Source organism: Herpailurus yagouaroundi, unplaced genomic scaffold (assembly GCF_014898765.1).
Source record: "Herpailurus yagouaroundi ecotype Mexico unplaced genomic scaffold, PumYag 160, whole genome shotgun sequence".
NCBI classification, from domain to species: Eukaryota; Metazoa; Chordata; class Mammalia; order Carnivora; family Felidae; genus Herpailurus; species Herpailurus yagouaroundi.
The window spans coordinates 52,173,676-52,195,136 of record NW_024412401.1 but is presented as its reverse complement, the minus strand read 5'-3'; the positions used below and the strand labels follow the sequence as shown (position 1 = coordinate 52,195,136).

Here is a 21,461-nt window from a genome sequence, read left to right as displayed (position 1 = left end):
GGGGAGGAGGCAGAGGAGGGGGAGGAGGGGGAAGGGGGGAAGAAGAGGTAGGAGAGGAGGGGGAGGGGGAGGAGGAGGAGGGAAGAGGAGGAAGGGGGGAGGAGGGGAGGGGGGTAGAAGGGAAGGAGGGAAGCAGAAGGGAGAAGGGGGGAGGAGGAGGAAGGGGAAGAAGAGGTAGGGGAGGAGGTAGAGGGGTAGGAGGGGAAGGGAGAAGGGGGGAAGGGGGGAGGAGGCAGAGGAGGGGAAGGAGGGGGAGGGGAAGGGAGAAGAGGAGGGGGAAGAGGGGAGGAGGGGAGAGAAGGGGTGGAAGGGAAGGAGGGGAAGCAGAATGGAGAACAAGGGGGGGCAGGAGGAGGAAGGGGAAGAAGGGGGAGGGGAGCAGGGGGAGGGGGAGGACAAACGAGACCCAGAATGTCTGAGATTTCAACTTCCAAGGGGTAGGAGCCTTAGCCCCTCATTCAAGGGGCCCCGGGTTGCTGGAGGTGGAAGCCTGGTAGGCCTGTCACCTCTTCCTCTAGCCGGTTGGGGACCCTTGCGCAGGTGGCTTCCCTTTGGTTTATGAAATGGGGAGGACGCCTGTCCCTGAGAGGCTGGACCCAGGGCACCCTCCCACTGGGCTAAGTCCGGGCCAGGCCACGCCCCAGGCCCCGCTTGGGGTGTCAGGAGGGGACGCCTGGGGCAACACATCCCATTCGCCCCCCACCCCCACCTGCACGCCTCGGGGTGCGTCCCCACCTGCGCTTCAAGGTCTGCGTCAGCCAGGCTCCCAGGGACGACACCACTGACCACCACGTCAAGGAGCAGGAGGCCATCGGGATCCAGGCCCCTGGCCTCCTGGGTCATCGTGAGCAGCTCGCCTGTAATCCCCCCCGCCCGGCCTGGAGTCACCACAGGGGAGAGGCCCTGGGCTCGGGCCTCAGCACCCCCGGCCCCCCCGGGAGGAGACCCCTGCTCACCCGTGGCGAACTCCACGTGCGACTTCTGCAGGAAGCTGCCGCCCGTCAGAGAGTGGCCATTCAGGGCGTCTCCAGTCTCTCCAGCCAGGGCCCAGTAGACGGGGGCGACGGTGACCAAGAGCACGCGCATCAGAGGCCCTGGACGGGGTGCGCACGGAGGCCGAGTGAGGGACCGATCCTGAGGGCCGCCACTCCCCCGCTCGAGGTCCCTCTGCAGCTCCCTATTGCCCAGGGAGGGCTCGGCCCCCTTCCCTCCCTGCCCAGGACCAGCCCCGTGACCACCCGGGTCAGTTATTGGATCAGAACCTGGGAAAGGAACCTGGGAAAAGCAAACATCTAGTCTGTGGAGCGGTGTTTGAAAACTAACAAAATACAAAGCAGGGCATGGGGGTTGGGCGCCCGGGGGCCTCAGTCAGGTAAGTTTCTAACTCTTGGTTTCAGCTCAGGTCATGATCTCACGGTTCGTGGGTTCGAGCCCCGTGTCTGGCTCTGTGCTGACAGTGCGGAGCCTGCGTGGGATTCTCTCTCTCTTCCTCTCTCTCTGCTCCTCCCTCACCCCCCTCAAAACAAATACATAAGCAATTAAAGAAAAAAAACCAAAAAACGAGCCAAACGAAGAAGGGCACGTGACTTGCTGATAATTCAGTTCCACGAATCCTGAGGGTGACTGGTCACCCCCGAGCCTGGGACGTATGTGCTGAACCAGGTTGAGAGTCAACCAGGTCTCCTCACTCGCAGACGCCTCCCGGAAGAGGAGGGTCACTGAGTTCTGAACAAAGGGCCCCAAATTGGCTCTGGATGTGGATTCTCAGACTTGCGCGTGCTGCCCAGCCCTCCTCGATGGGCCAGGGGTGCCTCAGTCCGGGGAAGGGGGAAACCCCACTCGCTTGGGGGGGGGGGTCAGGGACGGTGGAGCTTTTCAGAGAAACTGCCGGCTCAGGAAAGAGACGTAGGAGGAGCCACACTGGGGGCAGCAGAACCTTCCCAATGTCTCTGTGCCAGTTTCTCTGCACAGGGGCTGGCGCAGCGGGCCTGGGGCCGGATGCTTCCCCATGGCTCCTCCTGCCTCTGCAGCTGGATGAAGCGCTCACATCTGGGCAGTCACGCTCACTTCACTCTGTGCTGACGACCCGCCTGGAGGGACCCCGAGCCTAAGTTCCCTGACCCCGCACGGTTCACACAGGCCTGTGGTCAAGGGCAGCTCTGGAGGAAAGGCTTTTTAGCAAAGATCCCATCGGCGCCGCCCTCTCCCTGCTCTGGACCCGCAGCGTCCCCTTGGGAAGGGCGAGGCCGCAGGGTCTACGACATCTCTCCGGAACATTCCACCTGCGAGGGCACACTGATCTATGAATCCGTTTGGAAGTGGACACTGCCTGGTTCTCTGGGCCCTCTGGCTAATTTTGTTCCCCTCTAGCCCGTACCCCTTACTCGTGACTAGCGATTCCTTCCTTTTCCATCAAGCTCTTACCTTAATGTGCGGAACGGGGCGGGGGGCGGGGGGGGGGGGAACCTCCGTCAGCAATCAGTGATTTTGAGAATCGTTATCTGACGGCATTCGTATATCCCGATTATTTCACACTCTCTGGGTCTGATTTTCATTTCATTTTGTTGGGAGGTAGTGGGGGTGGGGAGGAAGTGGCCTGCACCTCAATCCACTTTGGTTTCGACTCGGGTCTCAGGGGCGGTCAGAGTTTTCCTCCGGCAGCCGGGCCCTGGGCAAACCTCAGAACACCCGCTTTGCTTCCGCCTGGAGTCGGAGGGGCCCCGGTGCAGGAAGAGGCTCTGGCCCCCGCTTACCCACGCTCGCAGGGATGTGGCTGATGCCGCTCCAGATGGTGGTGACCCCAGAACGTGCCTCCTGGCGCACGCTGGTGTTGAGGGTGGCCATGCCAAATTCCTGGCCGTTGATCACCCCGGATACGCCACCCCGGCTCCCACGGGGCTCCCCTGTGAGGAGGGAAGGGGACGACAGCGACTTTATCCACCTCCACGCCCTCAGCATGAGCAGGTACTGTCACCCACTTCAGGGAACAGGCACGGAGGCTCAGAGAGCTCAGGTGGCTCGCCCAAGGCCACACAGCTCACAGGTGACGGACTCGATGCCCGGGGGGTCCTGGCTCTGAGAGACAGGGAGGCTTTTCGGAGCAGACCTGCACTGGCACGGGGCTAGCTTCGAACAGTGGCTCTGCTGTCACCTCCCTGGAAATCTGGGCAAGTCGGGCCCACAAGACGCACTTGAGCGAGGAGGTGGGACCACAGATGTGCCAGAGACCTGTTGGGTTCTAAAATGCCAGCTGCTCATGATGGCGGGGTCGGCATGCTGGGGGAGCCGGGGCACCAGGCCAGGGACAGCATGCCACCACCTGAACGTCCCCCATTCCGTCAGTGGCCTTGGCGCCCTCCGCCCTGTGGCTGGTTTGGCCGGGGTGGGCCGGATCTCTCACAGCAGCCAGGCGGGTCTGCAAGCACCCACGCTTTTCAGGACTAATCAGACGGATGGTGGGGGCACAGAGGGTGCTTCCTCCGGCTAATGGGCCAGCTGTCCTGTCTGCACAGATGGCATCCTGGGGGCTGAGAGACAGAAGCTGGCCTGCCTCTCCCCCCCCACCAGCTCTCTGGGGAAATTAACAACCAATTGCCCATGATCTGTCGAAAAAATAACATAAAACACTCAACGGCCAGGGTCCTTAATGGGCAAATCAGGGGGCTGGTTAATTTTGGATTCCGGGAAGCAGTGTCATTTACCCAGTCCAGAGCTGGGGCTTGATGAGATCTGATGCCCATCTGGGATGTCTCTGATCAGTATCTGTGGCTCTGGGGCTTGTGGGGGGACAGGAACCGGCCATGAACCTACCCCCTGGCTTCTCAACAAGGGGAGGAGGAAGAAGCTGGGGTGCAGATAAGAAGCAGCAGAACGGCCCGGCAGCTTTCGAGGGGGACAAGAAATTGGGAGGCCGGGAATGACGAGCCACTGTCAACTTTCTCAGACATGGGATGACTCAGCAGGCCTCTTGCCTCCCACGAGGCCAGGCTGGGCGCCACCCAGGCTGATGGGCAACGAGGAGGAGAAGACAGCGCTCAGAGTGAGGGAGCCTTTGAAACCTCTGAATGCCTTTTACCTAGCAATGCCCTGTTGGAAGAACTCAGCCCGTAGAAATATTCAGGCCAGCGGACAGCGGCACGCCACAGGGTAGTTTTCAGGGAGGAGGGTGGGGGGACCGGGAAAAAATAAAAACAAGACCCAAGCCCGTTGCTTATTTAACAAAGCCATTTGCGGGGCGCCTGGGTGGCTCAGTTGGTTGGGAGTCGAACTTCAGCTGAGCTCAGGATCTCACAGTTCGTGGGTTCAAGCCCCGCATCGGGCTCTGTGCTGATGGCTCATAGCATAGTACTTTGCTATGGCGGCCCTGAGATACTCAACCAGAAGCCATGTGCAGAGCGCTGTGGTTTGGGGCGTGAGCTTTCCAACAGGAGAGGGTAAGGACGGGACCCAGCTCTGAACTAAAGGGAGGAACCGCTCAGACCCGAGGCAGCGCGTGTGGCCGGGCGTCAGAGAACCGCTGAATTTCTGGAGCCGTGTGCATTGGTCTTCTGTCCCTGTCCGCAGGAGATGAGGCGACCGGGGGCCACAGAGGGTCCCACAGTTGGCTGGCGGTGGGGTTCAAGTGGGTTTGCAAGCGGCAAAGTGTCGAGACCCCGCTCCGGGGCTGGAAAGGTGCCCTCTGGAGCAGCGAGGAAGTAATCTGGCCTTGGGGGCGGTGATAGATCAGTGATGGCTGTCACGGCCAGGGACAGAAATCCAAAGCCACAAATATGGCGTATTTGCTACAGAGACACTATTAACTTTCAGAAATGAGACTCAGTGACTATCCGCAGTGCGGTCGGAGTCGTTTCACGGTGGTTCCTCAAGATAGTCCTTTTCTCTGTTTTGAAGTTTGGCCCCAGGGAGGAGGGAGCTGAATCAGCGAGGCCCGGGGGGGGGGGGGGTGGTAGGTGTCGTAATGCAAGAAAGCAGCATCCGTCACTGTCCACCCACCGTGGCCTAAGTCACAGACTTTTCCCAGCAACCCCCAAAGTGGGCACCAGGGCACCTGGTTTTATTCTGCCTACTTCACAGCGCTGTGGAATGTCCAGAGAGAGGACACTGTGCCGATACGAGCAGCAAACACTTAGCATCTCAGAGCCTCAGTTTCCCCAGCTGTAAAGGGCAGGGTGGGTAAGGTGACCCAAAAGGCCTTTTTCCTCCTAAGTCTGTGATTCTAAGCGAAGGGAAGAGTTGGGGGGGGGGTGGTGCTGGCAGGACAGGGGGCCACGTCCCCCCCACGAAGCAGGAGATCCCGCCTCTGTCCACAAAGGTCTGAGCAGGACACCCCGTACCTCTCACGGCCAGGACCGCTCGGGCCGTGGCAGAGCCCAGAAGGTTGTGAGCGACGCACTCGTAGATGCCCGCGTCCTGGGCCTCCACTCGCTGCAGCCACAGGCCCCCGTCGGGCAGGGTCTGGAGCCGCCGACCGGCCCGCACGGGCTGGCCCGCACGCAGCCACTCCACGGTGGGCACCGGCTCTCCCGAGGCCTGACACTGCAGGGCCACGTCGTCCCCAGATCTCGCCGTCACGTCCCGGGGCTCCACCCGGAACACCGGGGCGCCTGTGGGAAGCCCAGGGCAGCTGTTAGGAACGTTTGGTTATTTTCATATGTTCAGCTGCTGCTTGTTCATTCAGACGGCTTAGAAAATGCAGAGGTAGGGGCCTCTGGGTGGCGCAGTCGGTGAAGCGTCCGACTTCAGCCAGGTCACGATCTCGCGGTCCGGGAGTTCGAGCCCCGCGTCGGGCTCTGGGCTGATGGCTCGGAGCCTGGAGCCTGTTTCCGGTTCTGTGTCTCCTTCTCTCTCTGCCCCTCCCCCGTTCATGCTCTGTCTCTCTCTGTCCCCAAAAAATAAATAAACGTTAAAAAAAAAATTTTTTTTTAAAAAGAAAATGCAGAGGTGGAAAGGAGAAAACAGAATCGCAAGTGAGCATCACATCCCATCACCGTTCTGAGTATGCCCTTCCAGACACCGTTTCCGTAGAACATGACTGCATTGCTCATGGCTGCTTCCTTCCTTCCCTTTTCACCCCACAATAAATCCTAACTACCTTTCCATGCCATGAGATACTCGTTTTAAGTGCCTCCTTTTGTTTGGGTCCCTCACGGGGATGCTTCTAACGATGCCAGATGGGAGATGGGGGCCCCGTCACCGACCGTGGGTGAGTCTCACCAAGTCTCTCCCTGGCCCTCCGTTTTCTCGTCCGAGAGACGGCAATCCCTGTCCGCCCGCTACGACAGACCCTCCGAAATGGCTGGAAAGAAGACACTCGTGATGGCATTTTGGCTTCTCCATGCGTCCCAAACCATAGCATTCTGATCCAAGCAATCCCTTTCCGTCTTAAACCCCCGAACGTAATCATGTCTGCAAAGATCCCTTCTCCAAATAAGACCACGTTCTCGCCTGGGAGGCGAGGACACGGTCGCTCAAATGTCGGGGGGGGGGGGGGGCGCTTGTCAGCCTCCCACGGCCAATGTCTCCTAACGCCGAGCACATGCCTATCGTGTGGCCCGGCCACTCTCGGACGGACACCCGAACGGAAAGGTGCCTGCGTGACCGCCAAAGGCACGCGTCACCTGCCGAAGCAGCGCCGTCCGTAACTGCCCCCAAGTGGAGGGGAACCATACAAACCGTGACATGTCCGCACAGCGGCGAGCCATACCGCAACGGGGACGACGGGGTGAGCCACTTCCGCGTGAGGGCTCATGCGGCGCTGTGCCCAAGAAGCCGGACACGAGAGCGCACGCGATAGGGTTTCGTTGCAACAACGGTCAAAAAAATAAGCAAGAGCTGGCCGTGGCCGCGTGAAGAGGTCAGCAAATGCACAACTTGACAGAATTATCCAAGCCAACTATTTCAGGGCTCTAGAAGTCAACGGAAGGCAAGCCACAAATTGCGAATCACTGGCCCACGAAAAGCTTCCAGAACTTTGGGCGAGGACAGTGGAGGCGTGTGGCCTGGGCCTGCTCCCATCCGTCACCCCTACTCTTGAGCTGGGGGCGGGGCTGGCCGTGAGACCCCGGCTTTTGCTATCACAAGGGGCCCGATCCGATTTGCGGGAGGGGACGATTGCAGGGGTTTTGTGGGGGGAGGGGCAGAAGCGACAGGAAGCAAATAGGGAACTGACGCCTCTGCTGGCTTGCGGAGACCAGGGGACCAGCCGGAAGCTTAACAAGAAGAACCTGGAAACGAGGGAGCCCTGGAAAGGCCAGACGGGGTCTCCACACGTCCCTGGCTGCTGTGGACAGCGTGCACCTGTGCGGGGATCTGGGCGGGGGTGGGCCAGGAGGAGTCAAAGCCGAGGTCCCCTCAACACCTGCCCCAACTCTGACTCAGCCAGATGCTTGGATGGGGGGGGGGGGGGGGGGCGAGGCCTTAGTTTCTTGGCCCTTTAACCGTTAGCAAGTTTGACCGGGGTACGTCTTGGTGCAGAACTTCTCTGGGTTTATCCTGTTTGCGTTTTGCTCGAATTTTGTAGCCTTACGTCTTTTGTGACAACTTTTCGGCTCTGGCGTCTCTGGGTATTTTCTCACCCCTTCCTCCTTTCCTTCCGGGACCCTAATGCCACGATGTCAGATCTTGGCTTCGTCCCACACTGGCTCTGAGGCTCTTCTGGTTGTCCTGCTAGAGTCCATTCTCTCTCTGTGGTTCCGACTAGGTGAATTCTATTGTTACGTCTACAAGTCACTAATTCTTCCTTCTGTCCTGTTCATACCTGTTCACACCCATCCACTGAGGTTTTCATTTTATGGAAGTTGGGTCCTAAGACTTCCCTTCGTTTCTTCTTCATAGCTACTATTTCTTAAGATTTAAAAAAGATGTGTATTTATTTATTTTGAGAGAGAGAGAGAGAGAACACGCGCAGGGGAGGGGAAGAGAGAGAGAGAGAAACAGAATCCCAAGCAGGTTCTGCACTGTCAGTGCAGAGCCCAACGTACGGCTCGAACTCCCAAACCGTGAGATGGTGACCTGAGCAGAAATCAAGAGTCAGACGCTTAACGGACTGAGCCACCCAGGCACCCCCATTTAACCATTTTTTAAGTTGTACAGTTCAGTACCGTGGAGTACATTCACATCACCGCCGTCCATTTCCAGGACCCTTTTGTCTTGGAAAATTGAAACTCTAGATCCATTCAACCACGTCTCCCCATTGCCACCGACCCCCGCCCCGCTGGCCGCCACCATTCTGCTTTTCGTTTCTACGCATTTGACAACTCTGGTCACCTCACAGAACTGGAATCACACAGCGTTTGTCTTTTTGTGACTGCCCTCCTTCCCCTGACGACCTCAAGTTTCGTTCACGCACCAGGTGTCAGGATTTCCTTCTTTTTAAAGGGTGACTAACAGGGGCGCCTGGGTGGCTCAGTCGGTTGAGCGTCCGACTTCAGCTCAGGTCACGATCTCGTGGTCCGTGAGTTCGAGCCCCGCGTCGGGCTCTGGGCTGATGGCTCAGAGCCTGGAGCCTGCTTCCGATTCTGTGTCTCCCTCTCTCTCTGACCCTCCCCTGTTCATGCTCTGTCTCTCTCTCTCTGTCTCAAAAATAAATAAAAATAAACTTAATAAATAAATAAATAAACATTAAAAAAAAAAATAAAGGGTGAATAACATTCCAGGGTACGAATGGGTGAATTTTGCAGTGTATATATTGACAAAACTGTTTTTTATTTTTGCTTTAAAGCAATCTCTATGCCCAACATGGGGCTCGAACTCACAGCCCCAAGATCAAGAGTTGCAGGCTCTGTTGACTGAGCCAGCCAGGCAGCCCAAGCTGTTATTTCTTTTAAAGGCAAACCCTGGGGGCGCCTGGGTGGCTTAGTCGGTGAAGCACCTGACTCTCGATTTCGGCTCAGGTCATGATCTCACGGTTCGTGGGATGGAGCCCTGTGTCGGGCTCTGTGCTGACAGTACGGAGCCTGCTTACGGTTCCCTCTCCCCCCCCCCCCCACCCCGTCCCTCCCCCGCTCTCGCACAGGCGTTCTTTCTCCCCCTCTCTCAAAAACAAAAGCAAAACTCCGGACAGGGTAAGTTACCTGGGGCAGGGCATTGACTGGAAAGGGGGTACAGATGGAAGTGTCTGGAAGCTGGCAGTATTCTGTTTTTCTATTTTTGCCCTGGGTCAACTCGGTAGGTTCACATGATAAACATTCATTGAACTGTTCACTTCTAACATGTATTGTCCCTATGTATGTTAATCTTCAGGAAAAAGTTTTATTAAACACCTCTAGGCGGTTTCACAGCATTACTTCGAGGCTCAGACAGTGCTTTGTAATCTGCAAGCTACTTGGCAAATGCAAGAGCTGTCCCTGCGATCTTGTTGATGGTTGTGAGTTTGAATAAATGGGTCCCCCCGGGGCCTGGCTGTTGGGTCCCTGGCTATTCATTAGCCCTCACCCCGCTCCCCATTCCCCAACTGGGGAGCCATTTCATAGGACTTCAATTGTGTTTTCTGAGTAAATACTTGTAAGAGAGTTCCAAGTCCCTAGCCCTGCCTTTTTTAAGTTTGTTTATTCATTTTGAAAGAGTTGTGCGAGCAGGGGAGAGGCTGAGAGAGACGGAGAGAGAATCCCAAGCAGGCTCTGTGCTATCAGCACAGAGACAGCCGCGGGGCCCGAACCCACAAACGGTGAGATCGTGACCTGAGCTAAAATCTATACAGCCGGACGCTTAACTGACTGAGCCGGCCAGGTGCCCCTCTGCCCTCCATCCTTGTCAGACAGCCGGGGACACGCGCCGGGCGCCCACTCTGCACTGTCCCCCCTGCCGGGGCCCAGGGGAGGGGGAGGGGGAGGCCGAGACTCACTCTGCAGCACGAGGGTCACCACTTTCTCCACTGCGCCCATCTCATTCTCCGCCAGGCACTGGTACCGACCCGCGTCGTCCATCTGCAGGTGGGGGGGGGGGGGGAGGCGGGGGTTCAGGGGAGCAGGGGGAAGGGGACCGCGCACAGTGAAGGACCATCACTCCGTGGCACGTTCCTGGGGATTCCTTGAAAACCAGGGGTCTGTGGCGAAGCAAGTCTGGGAAACACAGAGTCGAGACGACAACCCGCTTCTGGCCGCAGGATTCCTCGGGGCTCTTATGGTGCTGGAGCGTGCAGCGAGCCTTCCAGAAGGGAGACGGTTTGCAGTGTTTTCCCGGCTTAGTGAGAGGGAAGCTTTTCCCACGGGGCACACACCACCCTGGCCACTGGGGAAACTCAGGAAGAACAAGGCTCGGCTTCACCTCTGAACGGCAGCTGGGGGACGGGCTGAGGCCGCCGTCTACACCCAGGAGGTGACGGCCTGGATGCTGCACCCAAGAGGACTGCCGGGACAGCCCAGCATGCAGGTAAGAGTGGAGATTTGGGGGTCAGATCGGGATGGGGCCGAACCCTGGCTCCGCTGCTGACCACACCCGACTCGTGACCAGTATGCCGTGTCTTTGGAGCGAATCATCTCCCCGTCGCCAAATGCGGATCGTAACTGCTAAGAGCAGCGGAAGCATTACAGGAAATCATGCTCGTCGAAGCCAAAGTACCTGCCAGTGCCTGGCCCGTGGTAGACTCTCGGGTCACCTTAGCAGGCAAGATCGAGGGCCCCTAGGAAGAGCCTGACAGGACGGGATTGTGGATTTCTGCATGATCACCGGGACCCGGGACACAGGAGGGGAGGTGAACGGGTCTGGCCCGAGACCCAACGCTTTGTAAACAGCACGGAGCAGGGGTCAGGAGAGCTGGGATGGGGTCCTGCCTTGGGAACTTAACTGTTGTGGGCCCCTCTGAGCCTCAGTGTCTTTATCTGTAAAATGGGGCACTCTTACTGGTCTCCTCCGCCCCGTGGGGCTGTTAATAATATTTATTGGCATGACCCGGGGGCCAGTCACTCTTGAATACCGGTGTGGGTCATCTCGCTGATTTCTTACCGTAAACCTATAAGGTAGAAACAACCAGTAGCCCCGCTGAATGGCTGGGGTGACTGAGGCACAGAGAAAAGCCACTGGCTGGAGGGCACTCTAGTTTGTTGGGGGGAGAATCTGGGAGGTGGGCAGGACAGTGCTTTGCAGACTGTAGAGGACGGTGGCCAACACTAAGAACCCTCCCAAGCCATCACAAAAGGCTGCGGTTGTCCTGGGTGGCCCCGCCCCGAGGCACCAGGTCCTGCCTTGCCTCTGTCCTGTGGATGGTCAGCGAGCCGTTCTGCAGCCGGTGCCGGAGACGGCTGCCCCGGAGCGGAAGGCCATCTTTGATCCAGCGGATGTCGGGCGCAGGGGCTCCACGGACCACGCAGTCCAGCTGGACGCTGCTCCCCACGGGCTCCACCAGGTAGGAGAAGGCCTCCCCTTGCAGGACAGGAGCTTCTGCTCGAGGTGACATCAGACAAGAGGTCAGAAAGGTCAGACAAAGGCCCTCAAGGCTCAGCCTCCCATAAGCCCATCCCCAGAGGGGATCCCCATCCAGCATCCCCAGAGGGGATCCCCATCAGCGATGGCAGACGACTTCCGTGGCACGGGTCAAACGAAACAGACTGCCGGGAACGCCGATTTGAAACCGAGTGGGAACAGTGCCGTGATCGATTGGTGATGCCTGAGACGGGCCCAGGAATGGCAGGCAGTGTGAGGAGTGTCATATGCTTGCCCGCCTGGATGGATTATCCCAGCTGCAGGGTACCTGCCGGGGACTTTGGAAAATAAGGACTACCTAGCCACTGGGACACAGCAACACTAAGACGTCCCTGATCCTCACTTCGTGCAAGCGAATCCTAAACCACTCTCGGATGCCCCGTGTCAGTTTCCCATGCTTGCTGGTTTCCTGAGATTGAAACCAGCCGCGGCCGTGTCCCGGTGCCTTGGGTGGCTCGTTCCCTTCCGTCACGCTCTACCCCTCCCATCCTGAAATCAAGCAAAGTAGGTCATGGCATCTCGGAGGGTTAGCATACTGCTCTTGACCAAGCAGGGCCCTGGGGGACGACTGGTAGGCTGGCCAGCTTCACGCGTTTTTCTGCCAGGACACCTTGGTCCCCGTGCCCTCCTTCTACACTGGCACTGTGCAGGTGATGGCGGTGTAGGCCAGCGGGTCAGATCTCATTCTACCCGCGGCCCAGTCATCTGGGGAGCCGAGAACAATGCTGATGCTGGGGCCTCACCCCAGGGAGGCTGGTTTTGAGAGTCAGGGCTGGCACCCGGGCCTCAGCATTTTATAAAGTCCCCCAGGGCACCCCAAGCCACAGTCAGGGTGGAGGGTTACTAGTTCAGAGGCCAGGAGATCGATTTCTTAGAAAAAGTAACAGATTGGGTCTAGTGGAGGTCTCAAGAAATCCACACGGCTCACGCCCTACCCTTCACATGGACGAAGCTGACGGCCTGCACGCGGCCCACTCTGTTCTCGGCCCAGCAGACGTAGGTCCCGCTGTCCTCTCTGGTGACTGCCACCCGCTGCAGCGTGCTGCCCCCGTCCTGTTCAGACACCCCCTCTGGTGGAAAAAGAGATGCCCCAGAGGGTTCTGAGCCCAGGGTGCCAGGGACCTCCTGCCCCGAATACTTAACCCGGGCCGGGCACCCAGCTGGTGTTTGACAAAGACACAGAAAACAGGTGTCTCTTCCCGAGGGTGGAAGCCTGACCACGTCAGGCCCAGGCCATGTTAGAGGATGCGGTTGAAGGACCAGCCTTCTGCAACTTTCAGGTCCACACCGTGAGCTTGCTGCGGGGCTGAGGGTAGGTCTTTGGGGGCCTATTAATCTGCACTTCCTGCATTAAACCAGTTGGCCCTCAGCACCCCTCTTATCTCCATTTTGAGACGAGGCAGCTGGGCTCAGAGAGGCTGAATCACTCCCCCAAACGCCCACCCCAGGAGCTGGTGGGGTCAGGGCGAAGCCTTCTTTACAGGTGCACGGAGGCGAGCTTCCGCGCCCAGACTCAGGTTTAGGAGCGTCTGAAAACACCATCTTAAAAAGTTTTGTTTTTATTTTTTAAAAGTAGGCTCCACGCCCAACCAGGGGCTTGAACTCACATCCCTGAGATCAAGAGTCACACGCTCCTCCGACTGAGCCAGCCAGGCGGCCCTGAAAATACCATTTTGCGGTGGAGGGGACTCAGCCATTCGCCAGTTCGGCAGACATTCATCAAACACCCACTCCAGACCCTGTGCCCTGTGCGGGCCCCGTGCCTCCCTCAACATCACCTGGGGACCAGGAAAGGGGTCTGCCGAGGGGCCCAGCAGTGCTGGGGTGTGACACGTGCTCCCTCCCGGGCCCTGAGGTCTCTGGGGCTGAGTCTTTTCTGCAGGTGGCTTCTTGTCAGGTCTGACATGTGACTGGTCACATACGGCCACACCTGTGTTTGCTCGGTGCCCCCCCCGCAGAGGGCCAAGTCTGGAGACCCAGCACCCACCAGGCTGACAGACACCCTCTTCCTCTCTACTAGGCGGGGTCTCCCCACCTGTCGGCCCTCCTCCCAGGAGACCCCCACCACCCGCTCCCAATAGGCCCAGACCCGTGACAGGTCGGTCGTTGACGGTCCAGCCGATGCGGGGGGTCGGGCTGCCCCGGGCCGCACAGCGAAGCCACAGCCTGTCCCCGACGCGTAGGCTGCGGTCCCCGGGCAGGGTGGTGAAGACGGGCAGTGCCAGGATGGTGAGATGAACACGGTGGTGGGCGCGGCCCACCGTGTTCTCGGCCACACACGTGTAGGTTCCAGCATCCTGGCCCTGCGGGCAGAGGAGGGGTCGGCCTGAGAACTGCCCCCACCCCCAGCTCCTAGGGACCCATTCTTCCCGAGGTCCCCTCGGAGCGTGCAGCCCAGACAGGTGAAGTGCTTTGCTCAAGGTCACACAGCTCCAGTAAATGGCTCCCTTTCGCCACCGCCCCATGGCCCCCCTTACAGCCTTCACGAGACTCCGCGAAGGTCACCCGCACCAGCTCATCCATGCTCCCATCATCCCTGAGGTCCTGTGTTTGGTGCCCTTTGTACAGAGGGCTCAGCCAAGCTCTGAGAAGTTCCACGGTGCTCTCCGGCACAGCTAGCTCACTCACCACTGTCCGAGGACCTTGTGACCCTGCCCTGCAGCAGGTGTGTGCCCTGAGCAGCCACCCACCCCCCCTCCCCGCCCCCGGCTGGAGAGGCGCCCATTTGTAACTGTGGAACCCGAGTGCTGTCGGAGAAGGTGGTCGGGGCTCCCACCCACGCCCCTGGCTCAGGTCAACAACAACGTGTGGTTGAGAACAACCAGTCTGGGGACACAAAGTCATCTCTGTGTCCCATCCCCCACCCCACCCCATCCAGGGCTCCTTCTCTCCCTCAGGCATTAGCCACTGAGGTCCAGGTTCGAATCTTGGGTTCTGCCTCTCGGCAACGGCGTGCCTCGGAAAAACTGGATACGCTCTGAGCCTCAGCTTCCTCATCTGTACTTGGGGATTATGGTACCTATTTCCCCAGATTCCTGGGATTAAAAGCTGCATGGCGCTCAGCGCGGGGCATGACAAACGGGTGCTCGGCCGGCGTTTTCTGCTCCTGCGGTTACCATTAGACCCCTCGGTGCTACACAGGGAGGGAGCCACACCTCCAAGTTCTTCACCAGCAGCTCCCCAGAAGGCTGGATGGTGAACTTCCCCTCGGCCCCGGACACAGGCTGGCCATCTTTTTCCCAGGTGATGGTGGGCTCAGGACTGCCGCTGGCCCAGCAGGGCAAGAGGACGTGGGAGCCTTCGGTGGTGGACAGGTCAGGGAGGCCGGTCTTGATCACGGGCGGGACTGTGGGGGGAGAGAGGTCCGCTTGGGGGTGAGGGCGGGCTGCCCCCGCCCCAGCGCCCTTGGCGGTTGGCGTGCCCCTCGCCCCTTCCTCCACCGACCCTGTCACAGGCCACGGCCCATGGTCTGGACCATTTGGGGACTGCTGAGTTTGGTGAAGCTGTGACGGGGTGATCCCAGTGCACACACACGCACGCGCACACGATGACTAAAGGGACACAAATGGCTACGGTTGCCGGAGCGCCGAAACGAGTGAGGGAGGCCCAGACCACTGGCTCAGCAAAGGTCAGAGGAGGCAGAGGGACCCGAGGCACTGTCTAAAGGCAGACCTTGGGCACAAAACGGGAGAAGGCGTTTTTTTTCCCTCACTTCCTTCTCGAGCACAAGCCAGGCTGGCACGGGGGAGGATGCAGGGACGTGTCCTGCCCGGGACGCCAGTGCCCCTAGCTTGCCGGGGTCCACCTCAGCCCCCTTCCCTGGGCCCACCTTGCACCACCAGCCGTGTTTTCCCGATAGCACTGCCTGCGCTGTTCTGGGCAATGCAAAAATAGTTCCCAGAATCCTCCGGGCTGGCGTGGATAATCCGAAGCTGTCCGCCGGGTAGGATCTGCGTACTCGCTCCTAGATTTGGGGGGGGGGGGGGGGGGGGGTGGGTGGCTGAGCCAGCAGGACCACCGAGGAGAGCGGGAGGGCCATGTGGACTGTTCTGTCTGACCAGGTAGCAAGTGACTCGTTGTGGTCACAGGGTGATGGGGGCGGACAGAGACCCGGAGTCCAGCCGGCTTGTCCCGCTCCCCAGCCTCCCAAGTCAGCCACCGAGTGCTCCAGCGGAGTCTCAAGCTCTGGTTGGTGAACAGAGACAGGCGGGCAGGAGGGAAAGCCGGGCCAGGGCTTTCTGGGAGCAGGCGGGAGGATCCCGGGCCCGGATGATTCTTCCCTTCCTGGTTCCCGGGGAGACTCACCTGCGGGAATGCTGAGCCCCTCTTTCTGCCAGGTGATGCTCGGCTGGGGGATGCCCGAAGCCACACAGGAAAGCAGTACCTCCTCGGCCACCAGTGCCCGGACCACGCTGGGCAGAGGCTTCACCACGGGGGAGGCTGCAAGGGAACGAGGGGTGGGGGGGGGGCACCGAGGTCCCTGGGGATGCCTTCAGAGAGAGAAGCCTCTAAAAGGACCAGGAGATTCCCGAAGTCTTGGCACTGGAGGGCAGAGGCGGGCTGAGGTTTTTCTCCCACAGAATCCCATCGGGGAGGCAGAGCAGAGAGGCAGGTCGGGGCGCCTGGAACCCGGGCCCCCCGCACCCCCGCCCGCCTGCCTCTAGCTGTCCACCTGCTGGGGGGCCCTTACCTTGCACAGCGAGGACCACGTGCTTGTGGGCCACGCCCGCAGAGTTGCGGGCCGTGCAGGTGTAGCGGCCAGCGTGGACGGGGAGGGCCTGCCCGATCTCCAGGGCACCTGTGGGTGGCAACGGGGCCCGTGGAGAGGGGCGAGGGGACTCAGGACGGACGTCCCTTAGTGACGGCTGGCAGGGCTCTTACATGCCCCCCCCACCCAGGTGTCTCTCTATTGCTGGCCACTCGACCTGCCTCCCTGCCCGTTTGTAAGCAGCACCGGAAAACCTGGGTTCCGGGCCTGCCTACGCTCCCTGTCTGGAGCGTAGCGGTGGGCAAGTCCCTTCCGCGCTAGGGGCCTCAGTTTCCCCACGTGCACAGTGAGGAATCAGACAGGATGGTCTCTCGAAGCTGCAGGCTGGGATGTTCCAGGATCTGCCGCTGCCCTGCCTAGAGTCCCTGGCCCACCGGTAGTTCCTTAGACCCTCACCCTGCTACCCGTGCCGTGTTCTGCTCAAAAACTCGCCTCCTCCGGGCAGCCTCCCCAGATGACTGCTTTATCCGTCCTCTCTTTACCTTTTCTTTCTCAGTCTTGGCTGCTCAATGAACACCGTCTGAACCTTCCTGGACCACCCCAGCCCCAGACAGAACCAGAACCTCAGCTTCTTGTACATGATGGGCTTCCCCGTAACTGCTAGTCAGAAGAAAGGGTTCTCCTTCTTCAGAAGAGTTTGAAAACCGCAGATCTGGTCAGCGGTGCTCAGACCTCACGAGTTCACCAGCTAACCAACCAACACATAAATGCCATTTGGAGAACCCCCGTAAAGCTGCCAACTTTTAACTTTGACGAGCAAAGACGGTTCCAAATCACCCATCTATTATCACCTCGATCTCACAGAAGAAAGGAACTTCCAGCACTAAAATAGCAGGAAAAGCATAATTGCAGGGAGCCTGGGTGGCTCGGTTGGTTGAGCGCCTGGCACCTGATTTCAGCTCAGATGGCGATCTCAAGGTTCACGGGATCGAGCCCCGCGTCGGGCTCTGTGCTGACAGCTCGGAGCCCGGAGCCCGCTTCGGATTCTGGGTCTCCCTCTCCCTCTGCCCCTCCCCCACTCTCTCTCTCTCTCTCTCTCTCTCTCAAAAATAAATATTAAAAAAAATTTAAAAAAGAAAAGCATAATTAAAAAAAATTTTAAACATTTTTATTTATTTTTGAGAGACAGAGAGAGACACAGCATGAGCAGGGGAGGGGCAGAGAGAGAGAGGGAGACACAGAATCCGAAGCAGGCTCCGGGCTCCGAGCTGTCAGCCCAGAGCCCGATGTGGAGCTCGAACTCACGGACCGCGAGATCGTGACCTGAGTTGAAGTCGGATGCTTAACCGACTGAGCCACCCAGGCGCCCCGAAGAGTGTAATTTCAGAATAAAGGAAAATCCTTCCAGTGAGCTCAAACCTGCTTTATGGAAACTCTCACGTAGTTATTATCTTCCTCACTTTGCCACGGAGCGGCACTGATCTGTCAACTATCATCAGAGAACCACTGACAAATATCAACACACTAGGGCGTGAGTGGGGATACTAAGGCCCAGAGAGGGTGAGGGGTTCCCCTAGGTCACACAGCAGGGAGTGGCAGAATCAGGCCGGGACTCTCCACTGCGTTCACACCCTCGGCCTGACGCCCCGTCTCTACCCTCACGGCTCACCCCTACTTACCAGAAGATGTGACACGATAGCCACTCCCCCGCATCCCCAGCTGGGCGCCTGCCTTGCTCCAGGACACGACCGGGGCCGGGACACCCGTGCTGTGGCACGTGAGGACCACGGGTGCCATCTTGGTCACGGTGAAGTCTGTCTGGTCGTCAGCAATGGTAGGGGGCACTACGATGTAAGACAAGGCTTGAGGCCCCGCTGAGGTCCACTGGGGGAACACGTAGTCATGGGGCCAGGTGAATGACAACTATCAACAGAGACTAAGACACAGGTGACATTAGTGACAAAGGGCGGGAGGGGGGGCAACAGAGAGAGGTCACATTCACCCACTTGGGAGGTATTTTTTTGCTGGGCTTTGGGGGACAGTTACGAACTGCTTTCTGTAGGGGTGCCAGCTAGGCATCTCCGGAAGGTTTTACAAGAGAAGGGAGCTTCGTGGGAGCTCAGAGTTGGGGACACCACATAAGGCCTCCAGGGGAAGTGGCATTTAACCTGAGACCCGAAGGAAGAGCAGGGTTGGCTGGGTGAAGGGCAGAGGGAACAGCATGTGCAGAGCGAACAGCATATACAAAGGCCCTGAGGTGAGGAACCAAAAGCTAAGCAGCATGACGATCCCAGAGCGAGGCGGGCATTGGGTGAGCTGAACTTCGGGTGGCTGGGCCAGCATGCACGGGACCCTGTGGGCCCAGGTGACACCCTGCATTCTATCCTGAGAGCCGCGGGCAGCCGTGGAGGGAGGAATTTTAACCAGGGCGATGGCAAGGTCAGATCTGGGTTCAGAACATTCCGGATTGGGGAGAGGCCTCTCCCGAGAGCTCCTAAGTGCCACGAACAGTGCTGGGGCCAGGGTTGCGTCAGCGTGGGTACGTGGGATCTCCCTCTGCTCCAACTCACCGTGAACGGTCACCTGGTAATGCCTGCGGGCCTCGCCCACCTCATTGCTCACCACGCACTCAAACTGGGCTGAGTCCTGGGGGCTGGGAGCTGCCAGGAGCAGGGCGTTGGAGGGCAGGAGCCTGGGACGGACAGACAGACAGATGACCGCTAACCAGCCGGCCTGGCTGACCCGAGCTCAGCCTGTGCATCAATCTGGATGCAGGGGACTGGGGTGGGGGGGTCTCCTGACTAATTTCCCCTCTGGTGTCTGGCCCCCAGCCCTGAATGTAGAAGTTTCTTCTAGAAGTTTCTATGCTTACAGGTCTGGCAGTTGAGCTCGTGGGCAAGTTTAATTGTTACCCCCGTCGTTCTCTATGTCCCTGCACGCTTTCTGTAATCACCAGATCGGACACCTTCCATAATAGCGACGGTATCCAAGTCCTTGATCGGAACAGCTCGGGTCTGTTGAGCACGTGCTTTAAATTTTTCTTTTTAAACGTTTATTTATTTTTGAGAGAGCCAGAGACAGAGTACGAGCCGGGGATGGGGAGAGAGAGAGAGGGAGACCCAGAATCCGAAGCAGGCTCCAGGCTCGGAGCTGTCAGCACAGAGCCCGATGCGGGGCTTGAACTCACAGACTGTGAGATCACGACCTGAGCTGAAGTTGGAGGCTTAACTGAATAAGCCACCCCACCCCTGCCTCGTGTCTGACCCTGCTCCCCACCGTGGGATGGGCACACTGTCCCCCCACCCGGAGCACCTCGTGAGGCTACCCAGAGGCCCAGCTCAGTACCGGTAGGTTCCCTGCTGCAGGTGGAAATCCAGCTTCTGTCCGTCCTTCCACCAGACCACCCGGGGCTTGGGGGAGCCACTGGCCTCACAGGGCAGTGAGGCAGGGGTGTGGGCAGTCAAGGTCAGGTTGGAGGGGCTGGGGGCGATGGCAGGAGGCTCTGGGGAGAGAGTAGTCATCAGGAGACAAGGGTCTAGGATGCGGGCAGGGGAGAGGCAGGAGACACTCCGCAGGAATCTTCCAACAGGCACCCCAAATCTGGGCTGATGGAACCTGTGCTCTCCAAGGCTGGCGGCTCCCTAGCCACCTCTCCCTGAATGCAGATTTCGGGGTCCTACTCAGCCCTGCCCGAGGCCAGCGCCCAGAAGAGCGGCTGCCACCAAGGTGATCCATTCGAGCGGGAAAAGCAGATTAGCGCGTCTGGTGCAGTGACTCTGAATCTTATCCTTTCAAATGTCTTTTATCTGTGCGTGTTTTATCACTAGCTTGATACAACGGTATGGGAGCAAATATCCCTACAGTATTCATGAAATCAATACAGTATTCATGAAATCAATACACATCTTTGGCGTGTGCGTGTTCAAAAGTTTTGCCAGTAGGCTTCATGGTCAAAAACATGAAGAGATCATTGCTCTTGGCTCCTGACAGCAAGGATAAACCCAGAAACTACGCAGGACCCGGCCCAGACTGGGAGTGGATGATGAAGGCCAGGAACATTCCTCCCCTTGTCCACCTACCAAAGACCTGGAGGTCACGGCCTTGACGATCTGAGCCTGCAGAGTTGGATGCAAAGCAGAGGTAGTGGCCGGCGTCCTGGGCAAGGACTGGGTGGATCTTCAGGGAACCTTCAGGAAGAAGCTGCAACCTGGAGTGGAGGAAGGGGGTTGCCATGGAGACCAGCAGACTAGGGAGGCCCTTTGAGGGGTTGGACCCGGGTAGTGTCTCCAGCAAGACCCTCCCCTCTGCTCCTGGCTTTCCCAGTAAGAAGGTGCTAACTCTGGAGTCCTGCAATCATGAGGCCAAGATCAGAGGAGGTCACAGCCATGGGCAGCTCCCCACATCCCAACCCAGCATCGGGGCGGGCAGGGGGTGGGGGGGGCTCCTATGCTCTCGCACCTGGGCCTAGCTCCTCTCTGGGAGTCAGCAGCATCCAGCAAGCACCCTTTCTGCGCCTGTCCCCGGGATCTGAGAACTGCCCCGCCCCCAGGCCTTGTCTGTACTAGGTAGCCCCGCCCCCAGGCCTTGGCTGCACTGGGTAGCCCCGCCCCCAGGCCTTGGCTGCACTGGGTAGGCCCGCCCCCAGCCACAGTCAGTTGGACAAGGGATGGACACGTCACTCAGGCTGGACCAATGGAATGCTCTGCCCTGGAAATGGGGGTCCTCGGGTAGTTTTCCAGGCTCTGCAGGTTGCATGAACTGAGAAACTGTAACTCGGCGGCAGGGGGAGCCCGGGGCGGGGGTTGGGGGCTGTCTCTGCCATGTTCACAGAGAAAGAAGGTGTAGAAAATTGGTCAGAGAGACGGGGACGGGCGGGGGGCGGGGGCCCGGGGCGCGGCGCATGCAACACACACAGAAACAGACATTAGCAACCAAGAGTCGAAACCAGACAGACAGGCAGCCAGCCACCTGGGATTTTTGACACCCTCGATGCCCTGGACATGCCTGTCCCCTTGGGTTCGGAGGAGACCGTGCGCTGGCAATACAGCCACCTTTCTGCCCCAAGTGCCCAGGCGGTTGCTGTTTATAACCACCCCCCACCCCCCCCAGACCCTCCTCTCCCAGCTCCCACCTGGGGCTCTCAGGATCCAGGGGGGCCCCGTCCTTCCGCCAGCTCACGAGGGGTGGGGGAGCGCCGTCCACCCGGCAGGGCAGCACGGCCGTCTGGTTCACGGAGGCGTTCACTGCGGGCGGTCCTGGCTGGATGGTGGGCACCACTGGGGGGGGGGGGGGGCGGGGCACAGAGCGAGTGGGTGCTGGGAGCCTGTGGCCCTCG

General features: G+C 59.1%; 1 protein-coding gene across 1 annotated transcript in view; it reads right to left on the bottom strand.

Annotated features, from left to right (window-relative positions):
* HMCN2 (hemicentin 2) overlaps window positions 1–21,461 on the bottom strand; it is a gene marked incomplete at its 5' end in the record, with an annotated part of 149,849 nt that overhangs the window by 8,062 nt on the left and 120,326 nt on the right. The window contains 17 exons of the mRNA XM_040481195.1: window positions 736–857; window positions 957–1,094; window positions 2,754–2,903; window positions 5,334–5,603; window positions 9,842–9,923; window positions 11,186–11,376; window positions 12,354–12,488; window positions 13,508–13,721; window positions 14,574–14,764; window positions 15,248–15,382; window positions 15,724–15,858; window positions 16,109–16,216; window positions 17,806–17,970; window positions 18,697–18,818; window positions 19,472–19,628; window positions 20,206–20,333; window positions 21,258–21,402. Coding sequence (XP_040337129.1) covers window positions 736–857; window positions 957–1,094; window positions 2,754–2,903; window positions 5,334–5,603; window positions 9,842–9,923; window positions 11,186–11,376; window positions 12,354–12,488; window positions 13,508–13,721; window positions 14,574–14,764; window positions 15,248–15,382; window positions 15,724–15,858; window positions 16,109–16,216; window positions 17,806–17,970; window positions 18,697–18,818; window positions 19,472–19,628; window positions 20,206–20,333; window positions 21,258–21,402 — 2,588 coding nt within the window. The remainder of the gene's footprint in view (window positions 1–735; window positions 858–956; window positions 1,095–2,753; window positions 2,904–5,333; window positions 5,604–9,841; window positions 9,924–11,185; window positions 11,377–12,353; window positions 12,489–13,507; window positions 13,722–14,573; window positions 14,765–15,247; window positions 15,383–15,723; window positions 15,859–16,108; window positions 16,217–17,805; window positions 17,971–18,696; window positions 18,819–19,471; window positions 19,629–20,205; window positions 20,334–21,257; window positions 21,403–21,461) is intronic.